Source organism: Taeniopygia guttata, chromosome 3, assembly GCF_048771995.1.
Source record: "Taeniopygia guttata chromosome 3, bTaeGut7.mat, whole genome shotgun sequence".
Lineage (NCBI taxonomy): Eukaryota > Metazoa > Chordata > Aves > Passeriformes > Estrildidae > Taeniopygia > Taeniopygia guttata.
In genome coordinates this window covers 113,916,622-113,935,811 of record NC_133027.1, presented here as the reverse complement: position 1 = coordinate 113,935,811, position 19,190 = coordinate 113,916,622, and the positions used below count along the sequence as shown (strand labels likewise).

The following is a 19,190-nucleotide window of genomic DNA, read 5'->3' as shown; positions in this document are numbered from 1 at the left end:
ACCTTTGTGATGTGGTCAAAATGCCTGAGCATGCTGAACTGCTTCGGCTGCAGCCGAGCTTCAAAATGAGCCCTGATAATGGGAATGTAGTGTACGATGAGCTGGAGGCAACGCGAAGAAAGGGCTGTGAATCCAGGAGGAGAAATAATGCAGTTATTACACAGGAAGAGTAATTTCTGTGTGGACTGTGTCACCTCTGACACAAGTAACAGATCTGACACAATTTCACAGGGTGGGCTTTTGCCTGTTCTAAAAGCACGGAGGTACATGTTTGTGTCCCTGGGAACCCCCACCCCAGAAGATGCCAGACTGGTACCTGGCTGCTCACACCCAGCTGTGGTAAGATGGGACAAGGGACTGATTTTACAAGAGGCTCTTTGAGTGTTTACTCGACATTTTGAACCCTGAGCACAGGCAGACATCGGAGAGATCTCTAAACACCTGACTCATCAGCTTCTTAACCTCAGCAACCACATTCTCAAGGCAGCAGTGCTTCTGCTGCAGCGCTGTACAGAACAGCCTGCCCTGCCCTGAACCTGCTCCTGCTGCAGTGCCAACAGGATCCCAAGAACCAGGCTTCTCCCAACTCCAGCAGGGCCTGAGCCAGCAGCAGGACCCCCAAGGGTGCCAGTGTGCTCACCACACTGGCCTGACATTCTGCAGCAAAAACCAGCTGTGGCCCACAGCCTCTCAACCTATTCTCATCAGGCTCTCTCATTTCCCAGAAGGGAAATGCAGACTGGTAATCTGACAATTTTCTCACCCTGAAACGGGGGAACTCAAAGTTTAAATGCCTGCTCCGATCCATCAGTCAAAGGCTCTTAATTTCAGGAGAAAGTTTAAAACTACTCTCCAGGCAAGTAACTTACCACCCTCTGTGCTACGCACAGCCTCACAACTCAAACACAGCTTATAATAAATATTTAGGGCTTATCATAACACACTTAGGTTTTTTAACAGGCAGGGGAACAAGCTTTGACATTTTAAATACAGAAATCCATACCTAGGTTTTTTGTAGTGATTGTTTTCAAGCCAACAACTTGTAATGCACCAGCTCCAAGCACTAATTGGCAACTTCTAGAGTTGAAATACTGTGAGAAAAAGAAGGACAGTGAAAATGCATGTTGACTCTTTACCATCTACATAAACCCAGTTAAGAAACACCATCAACAGAATTTTGCAGGATTAAATAAGTCATTATGAAGGCCAGTTCCAGAGTTTCACTGGTTTTCCTCAGTAGAGTAGCCACGTAATAGCAGAGTGGAAAACATCAAGACAGAAGGTTTCTGCTCAGGCTCTTGACCTTCTCCACTGCTGATGTTAAAGGAAACTTGAGGGCACTGAAACTCCCTCCTGCTGAGGTGACTGAATCTATGTTTGTAACTCTATGAAATACTGGATTTAACAAGTGATGCACAGAAGATGAACAGCCAATCCTGTCAGAATCCCAGGTATAGTGGACAACATGCTTAGACTTTCCTAACTGACTTCCAAGAGAAAAGAAGTTATCATTACAAGCACATAGGCCAACAAATCCTCTCATACACCTCAAGATGCAGAAGAAATTGTGACAAGGCTGCCCTGCAGCTTGTGCCTGCAACACAGAGAACTGCCCTCACAAAGATCTTCTTTTTGAGGCAGAGGCATTATTGTGCTTTCACAGGATTTTCTTCACAGCAACACACCAACAAACCCAAAATTTCAACCCTCCTTGTGTAAAAAGGGGAAATCATTTTCTGGCTGTTGCCTGGTGTCAGTCACAAAATACAGGTGTGGACTTCAAAGTACAATCACTGAGCCAAAATTTTCAAATTTTTAGGAGATTTTTTTTTGGTGAAGATTTTGGGGGTTTATCCTGGAATTTTGGGGGATTTTTCGAAAAGATTTTCCCTCAAATATTGTGTGCTATTCCTGGATTTTTTTTTTTTTTTGAGATTTTTTCCTAAGATCTTGTTTGGGTTTTTTTTTTTTCCCAGCAGATTTTTAAGGCTTTTCCTTGGAATTTTTACTGTATTTTTCCTGGATTTTTTTTTTTTTTTTGTGTTTCTTCTGGAATTTTTGGGGGCTTTTCGTGGGATTTTCGTATTTTTGCTGGAGGTTATTTTGGGATGTTTTTCCTGGAATTTTGGCCATTTTTCTTTGATTTTTTCAATGTTTCTCTGGAACTTTTAGGGTGGTTCTTCCTAACATTTGAGGCTTTTTGGTCAAACTTCAAGGGGTTTTCCTGGAATTTTGGGGGATTTTCCCTCAAATTCTGAGAGTTTTTCCTGGAATTTTGGGGGTTTTTTTCTCCCCTAAATATTTAGATCTTTCCTGAAGATTTTGGGGGATTTATCCCAGAATTTTGGAGGGATTTTTCCGGGATTTCTCCAGGAATTTTTAAAAGGCTTTTCCCTCAAATTTTACATGTTTTTCCTGGAATTTTTGGGAGATTTTCCCTGCACACATCTCCCACAGCCTATCTCCTGTGGGGTATTTAGTGTTAACTGTGTTAACTGTGAGACAAACCACCAAAAGTTTGGTCTGTGAAGGGTGCTGGCCACCCTTCTGCCACAAAAGGCAGGTTCTGTCCCCTGCCTTTGGTGGCAGTGACAATTCCCAGCTGGCCTGGTGCAGACAGAGAGGGAGGGAGCCTGGAACAGAGCAACACCTCCTCCTTGTGCCTGCTGGGAGGAAAGCACTCCTCCATTCCTCTCCTTTCTGCAGCACCTCAACAACCCCAGGGGTGCTCACAGCCTGGAGAAAAGGAGGCTCAGGGGGACCTTTTGGCTCCCTACAACTCCCTGGCAGGAGGGTGTAGCCAGGCAGGGCTCAGTCTCCACCTCCACAAGCAACAGGACAAGAGGAAACGGCTCAAGCTGCACTGGGGTTTGGATATTTGGGATAATCACTTCACTGAAAGGGTTGTCAAACACTGGAACAGGCTGCCCTGGAGAGTGGTTAAATAGCTCTGGAGGGATTTAAAGATGTGCAGATGTGGCCCTGGGGACGTGGGTTAGTGGTGGCCTTGGCAGTGTTGGGTAAACAACTGGACTTGACTGATCTTAGAGGTCATTTCTAATTTAAAGGATTCCATGATTTCTCCTATACACAGGTGTCATTTCACTGAGGCTGCAACCCCAGCTCAGAACTGCCTGGAATTTCATTACCTGGGAATGCTTTCCATTTTCCATTACAATCAAGTCTAGCTCTTGCTACTCTCAAAGTTTGCTGGCTCTGACAGCTGTCAAACAAAAAGTACAGTGCCAGGACACCTGGAGTGGCTCTATTTTGTTCAAAGTGTAATAAACGAGCTTTTGTTTTTTCTAGCTGTTCTTGACATCTCTTCAATTAATGGCACCTTGCTGAGAGATTAAAAATACAGCAATTAAACTGCACGTGATACTTGAATACCAAGAAATAAACCACAAATGACAGCGCAAGAATGAGAGAAGGTGAAAGAAGTAACACAGATATGCAAATCTGGCCAAGTTTGTCACATCTGCTCCTATTCTACCTGTGAAAAGGTGCTGCAATTCCTGAGGGAAGCAGCAGCTGGAGGAGACTTGAATAGAAGCAGACTCAAACAGACTGATTTGCCCTGGATAGTGCTTTTAAAAGGGAAAAATTGTGGATGAATCTGAATGACAACTGCAGGGAGCATTCTTCCTGCATCTGGTTATTCAACTACCAACAGGACAAATATTTAAAGGTCCATCTCCTAGAGTTTCTCCTCCCCTGCCCCCCACCTTATGTAAAACATCCTGTTGGAGATTGAATCTGTTTATCTTCCATTGATTATGCTCATATTTAGAACTCAAATACCTAATATGACCCTTGTGGGCAAAGATACAAGTGAAAACCTTGACATAAATTAGCTGCTAAGCTTTGGAGCCTGTATAGACACATATATATATGTGTGTGTATATATATATATATATATATATATATATGATGGCTTTAAGGGGCATTAATGTGCTCCTTTTATTACTGATTATTTTTATTACCTTGTAGTGTCTGGGCTTTACTAGCTTTCCTCTGATCCAGTGAGAAATAAATGACCAAGAGGTCCTGGTGTTTCATCACCTTTACATTTTACAACAGAACCTTCATCCCATACTATTTTTCATGCTTCTACTGACTATATCTCTACTAATTTGTTAAAAACTTGTTTCCTTCCTCATACAGATATATAGTTTTGTGGCATCTGGAATCAAATTGCTTTTTTTTCAGCAGCATTAATCCCACACCCAGCCTGAAGGACAGGCAGCTCTGTCAAATACTACTAGATAGGATTTCCAATATTCCAGGTGAACAGCCAGAGTTAATTCCCACAACAAATTGCATCTTTAATGCCTTTGGCTTGAAAGCTTTCCTTATGGCACAGTGGCAATCACAATGATTCTAGGCAGTTTTTACAATGTATATGAAATCACAGAAACACTATTATTGAGAGGGAGACATGCTCTCTGCACCCTGCCTGGCCCTGGGCACATTTGGAGCCATACCTTGAGTAAATCCGACAGGCGGGTCAGCATGTCAGTGGTGATGGAAGGAATGTTATCCACACACTGGCAGTACTCCAGGATTATTCTTATTAGCAGCAATACTGTCCTGAAAGAGAGGAAACAGCCAAATATGGCATCTCAGTGCACAAAAGAAGCTGAAAAATCAAACACAGGCCAGTCATGTTGATAGAAAGCTACCCAATGCTAGAGATCACAGCACTGAATAAACCCACTAACTGATGTGGAGCAAAAGTGAAACATAAAAGGAGATTTACATAGAGATAGTTGCAACCAACACCCACTCCACAGGGTGATGTGTGGAAGAAGTATTTTATATGAAAGAAAATCTCTGAAAAATACATAATAAATGCTAAGGAGTAACAAACAGAGAAGGCAGCTGTGAAGAAACAGCACCAAATATTCAAAGATGCTCAACACCTGCAATTTCTCCTGAAGTCAGCAGGCACTGGAGAATTTGGGAGCTACTGGATGGAATTAAGAAGGCTCCCCATAGAGCAAGCATGCTCCTTAGAATTCAAATACACAGAAGGCAGGAAAATTGACACAAGATCAAATGTTCAGAGTAGGTATTTTAACATTTCAAAAAGTTAAAACTCTTTTCTTCTTTAAGGCAGTAGAGTGCAAAAAGATGACGACAAGTCAACTGAAAATAAACACCTAGAAAATGTTTTGTGAACATGAGGCATTTGTGATGAATGCATTTTATATGATTAGATGCAATGAAACTGGATGCAGAAGTGTGTAGGAATGAAACAAATATTTGCACTGTGAAGCTCTCACTTGCTTCACAGAGCTAAATATAACAAGCTTCAAGTGAGCAGAGGTATATTATCAAACACATCATAGATTAAGCAAATTTTATCCTTTAGAGCAATGCTCCTACTCGACCTGAAATGCTCTTCAGCAGTGATATCATCTGCCTGGCACAGAAGTTCTCAGCCATCAGAATCTGTTTCCAATTGAACAATGACACATCATCATGAAGCAACTCATAAAATGACAGCTGGTCCAAGACATCCTGTACATCACACCTTTTAAGTTTGGTGCAAATTGATGTTAGAACTCTGGGGAGTGAGATCTTCCAGGCTTTACTCCCTCTCCAAAAACACCCTCATGCATAATTAATACTTAAGCCTCACAGTCTCTGGAAACACAGCATGCTTTTAAATGAAAGAAGTGAGTATGATACATTTTAAAATGTCTCTGATATAACCAGCTTTAAAAAACCACTTTCCAATTCAAATCAGCCAGGATACTGGAAATAGCATATGCAGCTTCTGAGACAGCCCATATCTTATTCTGAATAAGATAAGCAGCCATTCAGTAGTGGACTCAGGTATTTTGGTGCTGTCCAGCCTGGAGAGAAGAGGGCTCTGAGGAGACCTTACAGTAGAACCTAGCCACTCAAATAAACAATGGCATTTTAATGTAGCAAAGAGCTTGGAGCGTTTTATAAGTGTTTGGAACCAAAGGGAAACTAGTCTGTGAAAGGAGAGGCATTTTTAATTTAAATAAGATTGCTAAAGCTGTTGACATTCATATCAGTTCTACTATAAAGTTAGCCAACTAACCCAGTGCTAAAAGAAAAGAGAGCATCTTACCCAACTGTTGCATATTTTTGTCCTTCAACAATAAGGAATTCAGCTGGCTTTCTTTCTTCAGTAGCTAGATATTTTAGTAAGACAGGAAAAAGAGTGAGTTGAACTAAAAACAACTGCAAAAAATGCTGTTTATAAAAATGCAGAGTTCACTTGCTAAGGTTTGAAAAAACCCACAATTTTTGAAGCAAGCGCTTCTCTCTATTACAGTATTTATTAAATAGCTGATCACCCATCAAAATTTTTATGACCCACAAAGTTACTTCACTATCTGCTATGATTTTAGATTTAAAAAAAAAATCTCATAGACCCACAGACATTATGGACTTAAAAACTCCAAATACAACAGGTTACAAATGGAAGACAGGCAGAAAAAGCCATTAGGTTTTCTACTACACATTCTCAAGTGATTTGCTGTGTATATTAATATTTTAGCTTCAAATCACTTTTACCTCAGGCTTCATAACAGAAGCTCTTACTGATGCAGTTTTTCATGCTAAATGATCTGCTTGAAGGCTGCAGGAGGCTATTTTACAAGCAATGGCTGACAAACATATTTTGGTGTCATGTTCCATAACTGGAGTGATTATTGCTTTAATACACTCTCTGTTATCTGCTATGTTCCTTCTGGGAGATAAGGGTTTCTCCACCATGACATCACTGAATTTTCTTCCTTCCAATCTCTTGCCATTTTTCTCCCCCACTCTGCATGCTTTCTTCTAGTTTTTCACTTCCCCCCATCATTGCAATATTGGATAAGTATCCCCACGAGGTAAGAACACATTAAGCATTCCCACTGTGCACACAGGGAAGTGGGGTAGAAGGAGGAAAAAGTGACTTCTCTGAGGTCAAATGAGGCTTCTGTGGCAAGGTAAATAATTGAATGAACGTGAGTTTTCCCTTCCATGAGCAGCCACATGGCATGCTGCCTTTCATTTGAACTGGCAGATGAAGCAGTGGGAAGGAGCAGGATTTGTTTTACACAAGGAGGGCTGAGCACATGCATGTGCTCCTCAGTCCCTTGCACCTCCTCAGTGGTACCTTGTGGGAAAAGACTGAATTTGTGCAGAGGCTGCAAGCCTCTACACTGGGAATATTTGTACAAAAAGGCAGCTCACTGTGCTAACAATTCTGGATGTTTCTAAAGAATAAACAGATAATCTCTCAGCACAAGGCATTTCAACATCAGTAACAGAAAAAAAAAAAAGAAAAAGATAAGAGAACAGCTATCAACTTTCTTCCCATCCCTGCAAAGGACAGTGAGCAGAAACAGATCCAGTGTGTGATCAGAATACGTCCATAAACATTCAACAGCAGAATTTGCAGATAATAAATTCATTTCACAGCAGGACTGCAAGACACATACCTGTTGGTTTTTTTTCAGGGAGAGAAATTCTGCCATCTGACACCGAATCAACGAGGTCCTGGAACTCGGCAGGAACCTCAGCTTGCTTCCAGCGCTCGTTGTCCAAAAGCAAGCTGGTTACAAACACAAAAGAGAGGAGGCTGAGAAAGAAATACCTTGTCTTGCCTGTAATGTTGAGAAACAACTTTAACAAAAACCACTGGCCCAAGATGTTATGTCAGTCATCTTCATCAGAAGGAGGAGCCCAACAATTGTCAGCAGCAACACAGAACAACACTGTGCTGGTCTAGAGATCTCACAATTTGTCCTTTCAATCTGTCACAGGGGACCAAAAACTATATCAGGCAATGAAGATCTTCATGAGATCACTGCCAATGAAGTAATGTATAAATACTGGAATTTAAACAGATTTGATGGATGAGAGCTAACAGACTTGATGGATGTTACTGGCCAGGCTGTTTATCTCAGAGGTTTGGGTTTGTTTTTTTTTAGAAAACAGCTGAAAGTGAATTATTCTTAAACCCCTGAAACAGAGCAATCTTGCTCTTCAAAGCTAGTTTTGTGTACTTTCTGTAGCCATTACTGTAGTTATTTAGGTAACTGTAGAGAAATCCAGTTTGAAGAAATCAAGTTATGAAAACAGCAGAAGTCTAAACCAACTGGAAATTACTGGGGTTTAATACAGTTTTTCACCCCCTGCTTTTAAGTATAACAATCTTACTGATGTTCTAGGCAACAAAAGATTGTGTTTGGCTGGCATATGATACATAAAATTATTAATGGAAGAACACAAAGATTGTCTACCCAGAGGTACCTTAGTTTTGTCTTCCTCTCCTCATGAAACCTATTCACAAATCTATTGGCTTGACTCTGAAGAGCTCCTCTCAAGGACATGCTTTTCCTGCCACAGATCTGCTCAGTATCCAAGATAAAGCCTTCCATCAAGCGAGAAAGAGTAACGAACTCGCTGGAATTCAGCTTCTCTAGGAAGCCATCCTGCATGCAAAGAAAACCACTGTAAGGAGACATACCACCACAAAAATCCAGAGACAGGCAGAAATAACTAGTCAGCATGTCTGAGGGCTACTACACTTCCAAGAGGCACATTATTTAACCCTACATGTGACAGAGTAGACTGCAGTGCCACAGACATATATTCTCTGCATGAAGCATCAAAGACAGCAAATCAGAATATTAAAAAGAGAAAGAAACAGGAAGAAGAAGCCAACACTGCCTTGCAATGATTTATGTTAACACTGGTGCGCTCTGAGCATTACCACGCGGAGCCTGTGGCAGCAGGAACAGCTCCTGCACTCCCACTGCAGGTGCTGCTTCAGAGCCCTCTCAAAGCAGTAACCTGGAAGCAAATGCTCACCGAGCACGAGGCACCAGCAGCAGTTCTGAGCCAAGCTCCTCACCTTTGCTCTCGCCATGAGGAACTTGACCGAACGATCGTGGCAGATGTCAGAGGCGTTATAAAGTAACTCTTGGATGTTGTTTGCCAGCCTGACCAGCTCCAGGTCAGTCAGCTTCATGTCCTCGCCGATCCTGCAAATGGCAGAAGCAGTTGGCTGAGCATCAGCTTATGGAGAAAAGAGTGGTTTTGCACACAGAAGGAAAAAGCCTTGCAGCAACTGTCAAATGCAGTCAGTTAATCACCCAAGTTACTTTATACACATGGGATTTTCTAAGCTGCTGTCAAGGTCCTGTCAGCCCCTTGTAGCAAGGAAATGCGTAACAGCACAACCTTTCCTTTTTTCTTTTTTTTGATTATGCATTCAAATTGCTATTAATGGTCTAAGAGTAAACATGATATAGCCATTACTGATAAAATAAATGTAATTAACAATTTACTGAGTTAAAATTTACCCAGGTCCTGTGAGACTTCAGCATCACAAGCATATGACAAATAAAACAGCATTTTTCTTCCTATGCAAGTGTAAGGCCTAAAATAGATACTCTGCACTTCCCACAGCTTTAATCCACAGCCTGTCTTTCTATTACCTCTTTAGACCACAGGCTCTTAAGGTGGTTGGTGCTTTTTAAAAGACCTTGTATGACTTGTCTGCTGTTCTGAGGCCAGCAGTTAGCACAGCTCTGCTGTTCATGGTCCATGCCATTAGTGAAGATCACAATCTTCTGGGCCAGCCCAAGGAGTGACAGCACAACAGAACTCAGGATGCTACAGAGCAGCAACTGGACTAACATGTTCTGTGTATTTTTACTAGCCTGCTCCAAACACAGAGCAAAGTTGCAAACAAAACCAGAAGAGTGATGAAGTAAATTTATGTTCTAACAAAGTTATGCAACCAGCCTCAGAAGCAACTTTACTCCTCAGAAGCTCTAGCTGGATGGTGTATTTTTAGCCAACTTGGCAAAGTGCCCCCAACTAGTTTGGATCCAACCCCCTTCCCTTTCCTTGCTCTTCCATAGAGATAGATTTATTTATCTATTTATGCAAGTCAAATAGCTGACGACAAACAGAAGATTTTTCTCTGGAATTTATCAAGGTATATTCTGTGAAGCCATCTTAAACAAATGAAAAAAAAAAAAAAAAACAGGAAAAATAACTATAGGGAACATGGACAGGGAACAGAAATAGTTTATCATGCTAAAGGCATGATAAACAATCTGTCTTTCAGGGACTCACATCTCTCCTGCTCTCAACACAAGTGACCTCCCCAAAAAAACTAAGAAGGGGCTCTTTTCTGGAAGAAGTGACATAAATCAGTCTCTGTACCACTACATATGGAGGTGGAAAAAAGGCAAATAGCACACCCTGATGGCAGTCCCTAGGGAGAGAGCCACCACACTTCACCTACTTAAAAAGCACATTCCTCCAAAGTCACTTTGTGCCGTGTGACCAGAACAAACCGCCTGCACCTCCCAGGCAGGGAGTTGACTCACATCATCTCCACTCCCGGAGTGGCAGAAGAGGAGGTGTGCTCCTTGCTGGAGGAGGAGTCGGTGGTGCCCTCGGGCTCGGAGACGGAGTCGCTGCTGCAGGGCTCGCTGCTGGGGGAGGCGTTCCTCTGGGAATCCGCCTCGCCGAAGGCGTCGCTGATGAACATCCCCTCGTGGGTCAGGTAGGCCACCTCGCTGTCCACCACGCTCTCCTTAGCAGAGTTCTTCTGTAACGTGTCCTCCAGGTCTCTGCTTTCTCTGGTTTTTTGGTTCTTGTCTAGAACCAAGAAAACCACGCTACGGATAGTATTTAACGTTGCCTAGAATGAAATATAACTTTTATTACAAAAAAACACCCCAAAACCCAGGGCCACAAGCTTGTGCTAGAAAGAGATTTTCTGCGTTGTGTAATTAGTACTTAGAGTCAGACCCGTTTGTCTGATGGCAACCAATATCTGGTGTTCCTGAGACAGGTGAAAGAAACCTCATTTGGAGCAATCTAACACGTACAAAAGTCCTGTCCTAATCCCTAGCAGCTTAGAATAGAAGTAATAGAGCAAAAGAGGTATTATCTCTTTGTCACTGCTCTCTTTGTTAGCACTAAACCATTTTTGCCCTGGATGCCAATATTCACATCTCCTTTCAATCAGAAGTTTGAACTCTATAAGCAAAACCACTATCTTAAGACTTCAAATGGAAAAGCAACTTTGTTCCCTTTCATGCCTGAACTGTATGAAGTTCTTTGTAGATGAATGTCTTACCTTTACTCTCTTGAGGAAGATAGTGAATTTTGAAAAAATATTCTTCAGTAAATCAAACCACTGAGGAAAATTCATCATCCTCATCTGGTCTGCAAGCCTAAAAAAAGAGCATTATTCAGCAAACAGCAATTGTTTGCTGGCCATGATGCCTACTGGCACATAAAGGAAAAGAAAACATGCTTTAAATGGAATTGCAAATATAAGGAAAATTGTGTAGACTTCTACCTGGCAAATGACAGACACCACTTAAACAACAGTCATGATCAACACAATGCAAGTGGAGAGGGGAAGGAGGGATGCAACATTAGATCATACTATCAGAAAATGAAAGCTTCCCATTTACCCTTTAGCTCTTTCCTGGGCATAGTGCTCCCTTCCCTAGGGTAAGTATGTGTTACCAACAAGGGATGGGGTTAATAACATTCTCACAAACCACGTGGGAGGAACAAAACATTACAAATAACCTACATGAAAATACTTTTCAAGTGTTTAAAAGCTGTGTTTATTCAGCCCATTTAAAGGCTCCATTTGCAAGGCATTACAATGAGACCACTTCTGCTATTAAAGTACAAGTCAGCAGTTTGTGGCAAAAGGGCAGAAAAATCATTGACAGAACAAAAATTAAACCCTGTAATATACAGTAAGGACCCAAGAGCAAAAGACTAAAGCACTGAAGAATGGTGACCAAATATCCAATGTGTAAAAATGACCCTGTGCCCAGTCATTTCCCAATCTGGGTATGAAATCCATGCAGGTTTTTCAACTCACTTTGCTTTATCAGCTGCACTGTTTTTATTATCTTGGGGTAACACTTTGCTGAGTCAAGTGACTCACAAAGCCACAGAAAAAACAGAAGCTGGCAGGGGCCCCTGGAGCTGGGGCTTCTGGAGCTGCCTTGGCCAAGCCCTGCTCAAGACAGGTCCAACTACACTGGGTTGCCCTGGGCCAGTCAAAGCCTGACCATGTCCCAGATTCCACAACTTCTCTGGGCTTGTGTTCCAGTGTTTGACCAGCCTTCTGAGGAACAGGTTCTCCTTATGATTCAACTGGCACTTCATCTTCCACATGGTGCCCACTGGCTCCATCTCCATCTCTGCTCTGGCATTTGCCTTTGCTGGGCTTGGTGAGGATCCTGATGGACCCTTTCTAGGGCTGATGTTTCCTGGTCTCCTGTCCTTGATTATGGGGGAGGAACTTTAACTCATGACATCTTTTAATGCCAAGTCCCAATTATGGCAACAGGGAATGCTTTCAAGTGGAGATGTATTCAGGAGATATATGTTTCATGTAGTGAGATTCACAGAATTTTAGTATTTATTTCAAAGGTAAATTTAAGGTAACATTAGAATCTGAATGAGAAGTAAAACAATATCCACCCAGAGGTGGACAAAAGCATAGTCTGAAGATTGCAAGAGAAGCATATTCCTTAATTATAGGGAAATATAAGCAAAAATTAGAACAGTAAATTTACCTATCCTAAAAGTCATACTATCCCTACCCACCACCACCACAAAAAAAACCCCCAAAAAATCTCGGTGCATACTTACTTAACAACCACTTCTGTGTCTATTTCTTCTATCTGTGATACCGTATTAACCACACACTGTCAAATTTTAAGGAGTAAAAAAAAAAAACAAAAACAAAAGAAGATCTTAGCTTCTTTCTAACCACTGCTGAGTTTCATAACAACCCCATTAATCCTCAAGTTAAATAAAGTAAAATAAGAAAAGAAAGACATACTTGTATTACTTAACAATTTGTTTCTCTAAAAACACACACACAAAAAAAAACAAAACCAAAAAACAATCAAAACCCTCCCAAAAAAACTAAAAGAACCCCCCCAGAGCAACTGGTGCATACAAAACTGGCCAGCTTCTTCAGGTCTCCAGTACAATCAATTTTCATTCCAAACACATCTACAGCTCTACAGCCATTTCATTAATCTCTTTTCCCATTACTTGTAAGCCCAAGGTACAAATCAACTCCCCTCAGACTGAAAAAGGGCTTTTCTCCCAAATGCCGGTCAATAAACTGAACAAATGAGTAGCAGAGTGTGAACTCATCTTGCCTTTAAGCAGGTTTGGACAATCCCAATGGTGACTGAGGGCTGCCATCTCAAGCTACGTGGGCTTTACCTGTGTTCTGAATAATGGTGGTCAGTGCAGAAGCTTCTGAAGAACAGAACCTTGTTCTTGAACTATGCAGCGTGCTCAGTGCTTACAAACCTCTCCTCTTACACGTGCTTGGCAACAAAAACCTACCAAAATTCACTGACCAGAAGAGCCCAGCAATGCATTTGGAGAGGAAGCACATTTGAGGTGTGGCAAGAAAAGAGTTTCCTTTATTAAGGAAAAGTACCCCAAGAGTTGAGACAATGGGTCACCATACAAAAGCATTGCACAAACCACACAGGAATTACACAGATCCTGCCTATTCTCCTTATTGAACAGAAATTTACACTGGAATTTGATTAAATGTTGTCTACTATTAAGTAGGAGGGAAACCTGAAAAACCCAGCTTACATTTTCCCAGCAGAATGGGAAAAGCATTTTGAGACTGAGAATGAACAGAAAAACAGGGAGTACTACCTGTCAAACATGTATCTACATGATCAAACAAAGAATCTGAAGGGGAAAAAAAGTCTCCTTATGACTGCTGATACAGGCAAGTGAAAAGCCAGTGGAGACCACCAGGCAGATGAACAGCTTTATCCTGGTGTTATTCATTAATTCCTTTTTTTTTATTTACTAGCAATATGGGCCTATTCACCTTGTACAACCAGACCAACAGAACCATGGGGCTGAAATGTGAAAAGGATTGGAACAGCCAAGTCTGGCTAAAAACAAAAACTTTCAAATAACAGTATTAAAAAACCAAATCCAAACTTTTAAAAATTAGGTTCCCAACCCAGTTCACAATGCAGCTGTGAGCTGCAGATTATCCTGTGAGGAGAGGAGATGCCCAGCTCAGCACCTATCTCCCAGCCTTTGAGATACAAATCAGAGGGAGTTCATAGCACATCAGAGCATAACACTTTAAATAATCACCTATCTCTAGGAAAAAAAAAATTCTTACACAATATTCTCACATATATGGGCAAACAAACAAGTTAAGTAAAACCACACACACTCCCAAGTTCAGCCTAAGATCTGTTTGCAAACAAAAATCATCATGTCTCTATCCAAATTAGCCAATGTATTTCCCCCAAAGCAAGACTCTGAATATTGCTCAATCATTGATTTTAGCTGATTTTATCAATAAGGTTTTTTGGCTTGAAAGATACTCTGCCCTAAATGGCAAACCACCACACCAATGCAGAAAAGGATTTGGGGTTCAATTTAAGTTGGTTTTACAGGTAAGAACTTCTACCTTCTCTATTACTTCACCTTGCTCTCTCAGAAAATAGGCAAGGATATTTTCCAACCTTTTATCATGTGCCTATGTCTGTGTTAACATTAAGGCAAGAAATATTTTCTGTACCATTTGCAGAGAATTCATTTGTTTAAACTGGCAAGTTCTTTGATTCTCCTTTATGTGTTTACACCAAGAACTCGAGGGTTTTGCCTTACAGGTGTTGGGAGGGAGAGGTTTTTAGTGTGGTTTTGGAGTGTTTGTTTTGTTGTGGGTTTTTAATGAAATGTAGTGCTATGACACAACTCTACAATTTCAGAGAGCCACGTGTTAAGAGAAAGGGAAATTCACAAGAATATTAATTTTACACAGAAAACAGGGAGCTTATGTTACCTACACCTTCCAAAAGTTATTCTGTAAAGACCTCTGTGCTTCAGGGAACGCTTAAATGCCTGCAAGCTCAGCTGCTCTAACTGAGAGACCATCAGCCACCAAAAAACTTCATCAGAGCTGTTCTTAATGACTAAAAAAATTATTTGCAAGGGGTAGAGGAAAGCTTGTCAGGTACATTAGAAATGTCTGTCTTACCTGTTTAATTATATTCTTTGCAGTATTAATCATTTCATCTCCATATATTTCATAAAAATTTAGCTTCCTTTGTTTTAGAAGTCCAAATACTAGAGATACAAGTCTCTCCTATCAAGAAAAAAGAAAATTTAAAAAAACCACATTTGAAAAATATCAAGGTGAAGACAAGATACAATTTTAAGAAATTGCATAGCAGTAAGAAAGTTCATGTATCAAGCACACAGTGAGCAGCATTTAGGTCAATCTAATTCCTCCAGATTCAGCCATTAACAGGGCTGAACAGGCCACAGGCTCTAGCAATTAACAAAGACCCCTACAGGCAAAATTCAGAAAAATCTTTTTCTGGGCTAGAAAGCATCCACAGTAGCTTAATCTGTGTATGTTTATGATCTTCAGAGGAATGAAAAAAAAAAATATATATACTGTGAATGAGGCATGCATTCAGAGCAAGCATATGCTTGGTATAAGCACACATAAAAGCATGGGGAGACAGAATGAGAACATGTAAATATCAGCTTTCTTAGCAAAACTTAAATTTTACAACCAAGTTGATCAGAATCCATGTTCTTTTCCACTTAGATGCTTAGGTTCATGAAGTGAACTCAGTGTACATTTAACCACAGAAAAGAAAACATTATTTTGAAAAAATAAAGTGGGCCTGGACTGCAGTTCAGAGTTTAATTAGACTTATTTAATCTTATCAAGCACAAAAATAAATGGGCGGGGAGAGGTGTGGATGAGAAGATAAATAGTCTAAAATTATAGTGTTGCTACTAGGGACCTGAGTGAATTACTTGATGCTAATTAAGTATGTTAAAGATGCAAACATATTCATGAGACAGTTTATTTCAATAACAGACATACCTCTTCTAGAATTTGGCAATCATCTTCTAGGGGTCTATTTAAATCATTGCGAGCATAAGTTGAAAACTCTGCAATCATCATTTTATCTATCAGCTTCTCCAGTTCACAAAGCTGTGAGCCGAGATGCCTAAGAAAAACACCATTGAGATATGAGCTAAATAATCAACCTGGAAACGAATCATTAGTTCACAGGTGAAGAAAATAACCACCCAGCAGGAAATTTCCATGCAATCAAGGCTGGCTTAATGGGAGGCTCCCATCTTTCACTCCTCAGAGCAGCTGAAATCATGCATTTTTCAGAGGCACTATCACCTTAAACCAAAACATATGGACTTGAATATTGATGGAGGATAAAATTTGGAAGTTGGGCTTTTTGCTTTTTTTGGAAGGTGCAAAATACCTCTCTGCCCAATGAGGTGAACCAGAACTAAGAATACTCAGTGCTTGTCAGTATAAAGGTGTTAAAAAGAAGGAATACTTCTTTTGCTTGTTGAGTTCCTCAGATCATCAGTCCACAAGTTCTTCTGATTCAGACCTTTGAGCTTTTGATGTGATCACAGATTAAATTCACATGACAGGATGGCTTTCAGAGAATACACAGGAGTTTTTATATTTGCCATTTTTAAGCTACTCTAAATGAAAAATATTTTTCCTACGTATGGGAGATTTTAGACCATATTTTGCAGACTGTTGTCATACAGAACCACAAGGGAATTTCTCACATCAGAAATGCCAACCACCCTTTAAAAGTGTGAACTTCCGAGCTGTCAAACACTCCAGGCTTTTCAACTTCCACTAACAGCTGGAAACAAGTGTCTGTAAAAATCAGACTGCCTTTTCTTTAACAAAAACAAACAGGCACTTTGCAAATGAGAATTAAGAGGAGCTATGATATTTTAGATAAGCCTATATACAAAATGGGGGGGATGAACATGGCTTTCATTCAGTGCTGGTGTAGCTGGATCCTTTGCTGTCAGAGCCTAAGACTCCTGGTTCCTCCTCCTTGCAGAAACCCACATGGCCAGCACTGAGCTGAAGTCCATGAATCTTGCTGGATCTGAGTTGAGCAGATTAATTTATTTATTTTCATTTCAAAATGACCAGGGATGTACCTGCTTTTGAAATTGTTGTTCAATGATTCATTAAAACGGACAAAGCAGACACATTTCAAATATCTAATTTAAGCAAAAACAGCCTGTAGAAAATCCAAGCCAGTTGCATCATGGGCATTTCAGAACAAACACAACAGAGAAACACCCCAAAGATTAATGTAACTGGAGTTGCAAAACTGACTGCAGCACTAGGAGCCACAACACAAAGGCTCTCACTGAGGTAAGCATGAAGATGCTCCTGGGTACATTATTTCTGTACCTGTGCTGAACTGCACTGAAACACACCCAAACCTGTGCTTTCAAACCCTAACATCTAACAACAGCTCCCACATCTGCCCCCTCTGCTTTGTCCAAGAGGTTCTAGTCCCTAGCAGCCACAAAAATCCCTCCAACCTGAAACACTCAGGAGCAAGCCAAACCTCAATTCACACTCCAGCAAAACACCTTGGGAATTATCTCTGAACAGGTACCCCTGACACATCAGATCCTTCCAATGAATGCTGAATATGATAACTCTACCATGGAAAATGATGACTGCAGGGTAAAGCCTCTTTTGAAACACACAAATGAGAAATATTTTTCCACATATCTGTGGTTTACTGTATAAAATACTGTAAAAGTGTGGTTGGCCAGCATACCAGTGGGAAAAAAACCCCAAAAGACTAAGCAAAAAACCAAACCACCCTCCCAGACAAACAAACAAAATCACTGTATCTCCATCACCCCAACAAGGACTGTGAAAACAGTGCAAAAAGTGTTTTCACAGATTTTTAAGTTAGTTAACACATTAGCTTTCTTTTGTAAAATTAAAAGGGTGAACTTGAAAAGGTTGGAGCTCTAAAACTTTAATTTTATCCTAGAGTAGTAGTAAGCAGTTACAACTGACACATATCATTGGTGACATTAACCCAGACTAAAGACACCAGAGTATTCCTTCACACAACCTTTACAATTTTTTCATTTTTTGCTACAACTGGAAACAAGCTACATTTTTCTCTGCATACAGTATGACAAGGGGAAAATTAATTGATGATTAAGTAGTTTTCTTACTGCTTTATATTGAATGATTCTGCCATGACTCAACTGGAAACACCAAATTCTACAAGCTGCCATGGCAACACTAAAACAAGAGGTTGGGAATTTTTTTCATCAGATATTTAGTAAAAAAATAGTAACTATTTAGAAAATGTGTTATTGGTTTAGAAGGATGTTGTTAAAATAAACTGGGTATTTAACTCCCTTGACAACTGCATCATTCTTGCTCAGAGTAAGGCAAGGAGACACCTTTGGTATTTCTTGCCAAAGAATATGTGCTTGTCACCAATTCAGATTAAAAAAAAAATTATTTAATTTTAGAATCACAACATTCTACTGAGAAGTTTTATCAAGACTTCCATCTTTCCACTGCCCATTATTTCTTCACACAAGCCATATTCACAGGCCACTGTGAGATTTGGAAATTGTGCTAGGCTTCTCAACTACACTTGCATTTCTGGTGGGGTACACGACTTAGGTCACCTTAACTCACCTTTGTGAGCCGTTACTGTCCAAAGCAGAGAGGACATTTCCCACACACACCACTGTCTGTGACTACCAAAACCAGCAGCTCAGCTTTACTCATAGAAATTATTCTTTACAGGCAAGATGACTATCTACCTGCAAATATGTTCCACACCTGAGGGTAATTTTGAAACAATGGCACGTTCTTGGGACATCATGTCAATCAATGACACAGAATGGCACTCTCTGCTGACAGAGCACACAGGTTACCCAGCTGCCAAACACAGCTGATTCTGAGTGGTGCTGGCACAGGGCTGTAGAACTGCACTGACTTGTCACCAAGGTCAATACAAAGGTGACTCAGTCAAGGGCTGTGCACCAGAAACAAGTGGTTGATAGCAGGAACACTAAAGAGGACAAACTGCACTGAGGCATCTGAAGAGAGACAAGGTACACCTTTTAGATGGTCTGTTTCTAGGTTTTTTAACAAAAACACATACAGCAACTTCATCCCAACAATTTATTAGCTTTTAATTTTTTTTTTCATTTTTAATACTTTTTCTAGGACTTTTTCCTGAGGTCTTTTCTACATAAATTTGAGTGTTTTTCCAAACGAGCTAGAAGATGTGTTAGGAACT

At 40.6% G+C, this 19,190-nt stretch overlaps 1 protein-coding gene across 3 annotated transcripts in view; it reads right to left on the bottom strand.

Moving 5' to 3' along the window:
* The window catches only part of VPS54 (VPS54 subunit of GARP complex), a 44,060-nt gene that overhangs the window by 5,751 nt on the left and 19,119 nt on the right, over positions 1–19,190 (bottom strand). For all 3 annotated transcript variants that reach the window (XM_030269280.4, XM_072927655.1, XM_030269281.4), the window contains 12 exons: positions 15,941–16,067; positions 15,077–15,184; positions 12,685–12,740; positions 11,138–11,234; positions 10,380–10,696; positions 8,891–9,020; positions 8,287–8,468; positions 7,473–7,585; positions 6,110–6,173; positions 4,488–4,593; positions 1,004–1,091; positions 3–124 (listed from right to left, as the gene is read on the bottom strand). In XM_030269280.4, coding sequence (XP_030125140.3) covers positions 3–124; positions 1,004–1,091; positions 4,488–4,593; positions 6,110–6,173; positions 7,473–7,585; positions 8,287–8,468; positions 8,891–9,020; positions 10,380–10,696; positions 11,138–11,234; positions 12,685–12,740; positions 15,077–15,184; positions 15,941–16,067 — 1,510 coding nt within the window. The remainder of the gene's footprint in view (positions 1–2; positions 125–1,003; positions 1,092–4,487; positions 4,594–6,109; positions 6,174–7,472; positions 7,586–8,286; positions 8,469–8,890; positions 9,021–10,379; positions 10,697–11,137; positions 11,235–12,684; positions 12,741–15,076; positions 15,185–15,940; positions 16,068–19,190) is intronic.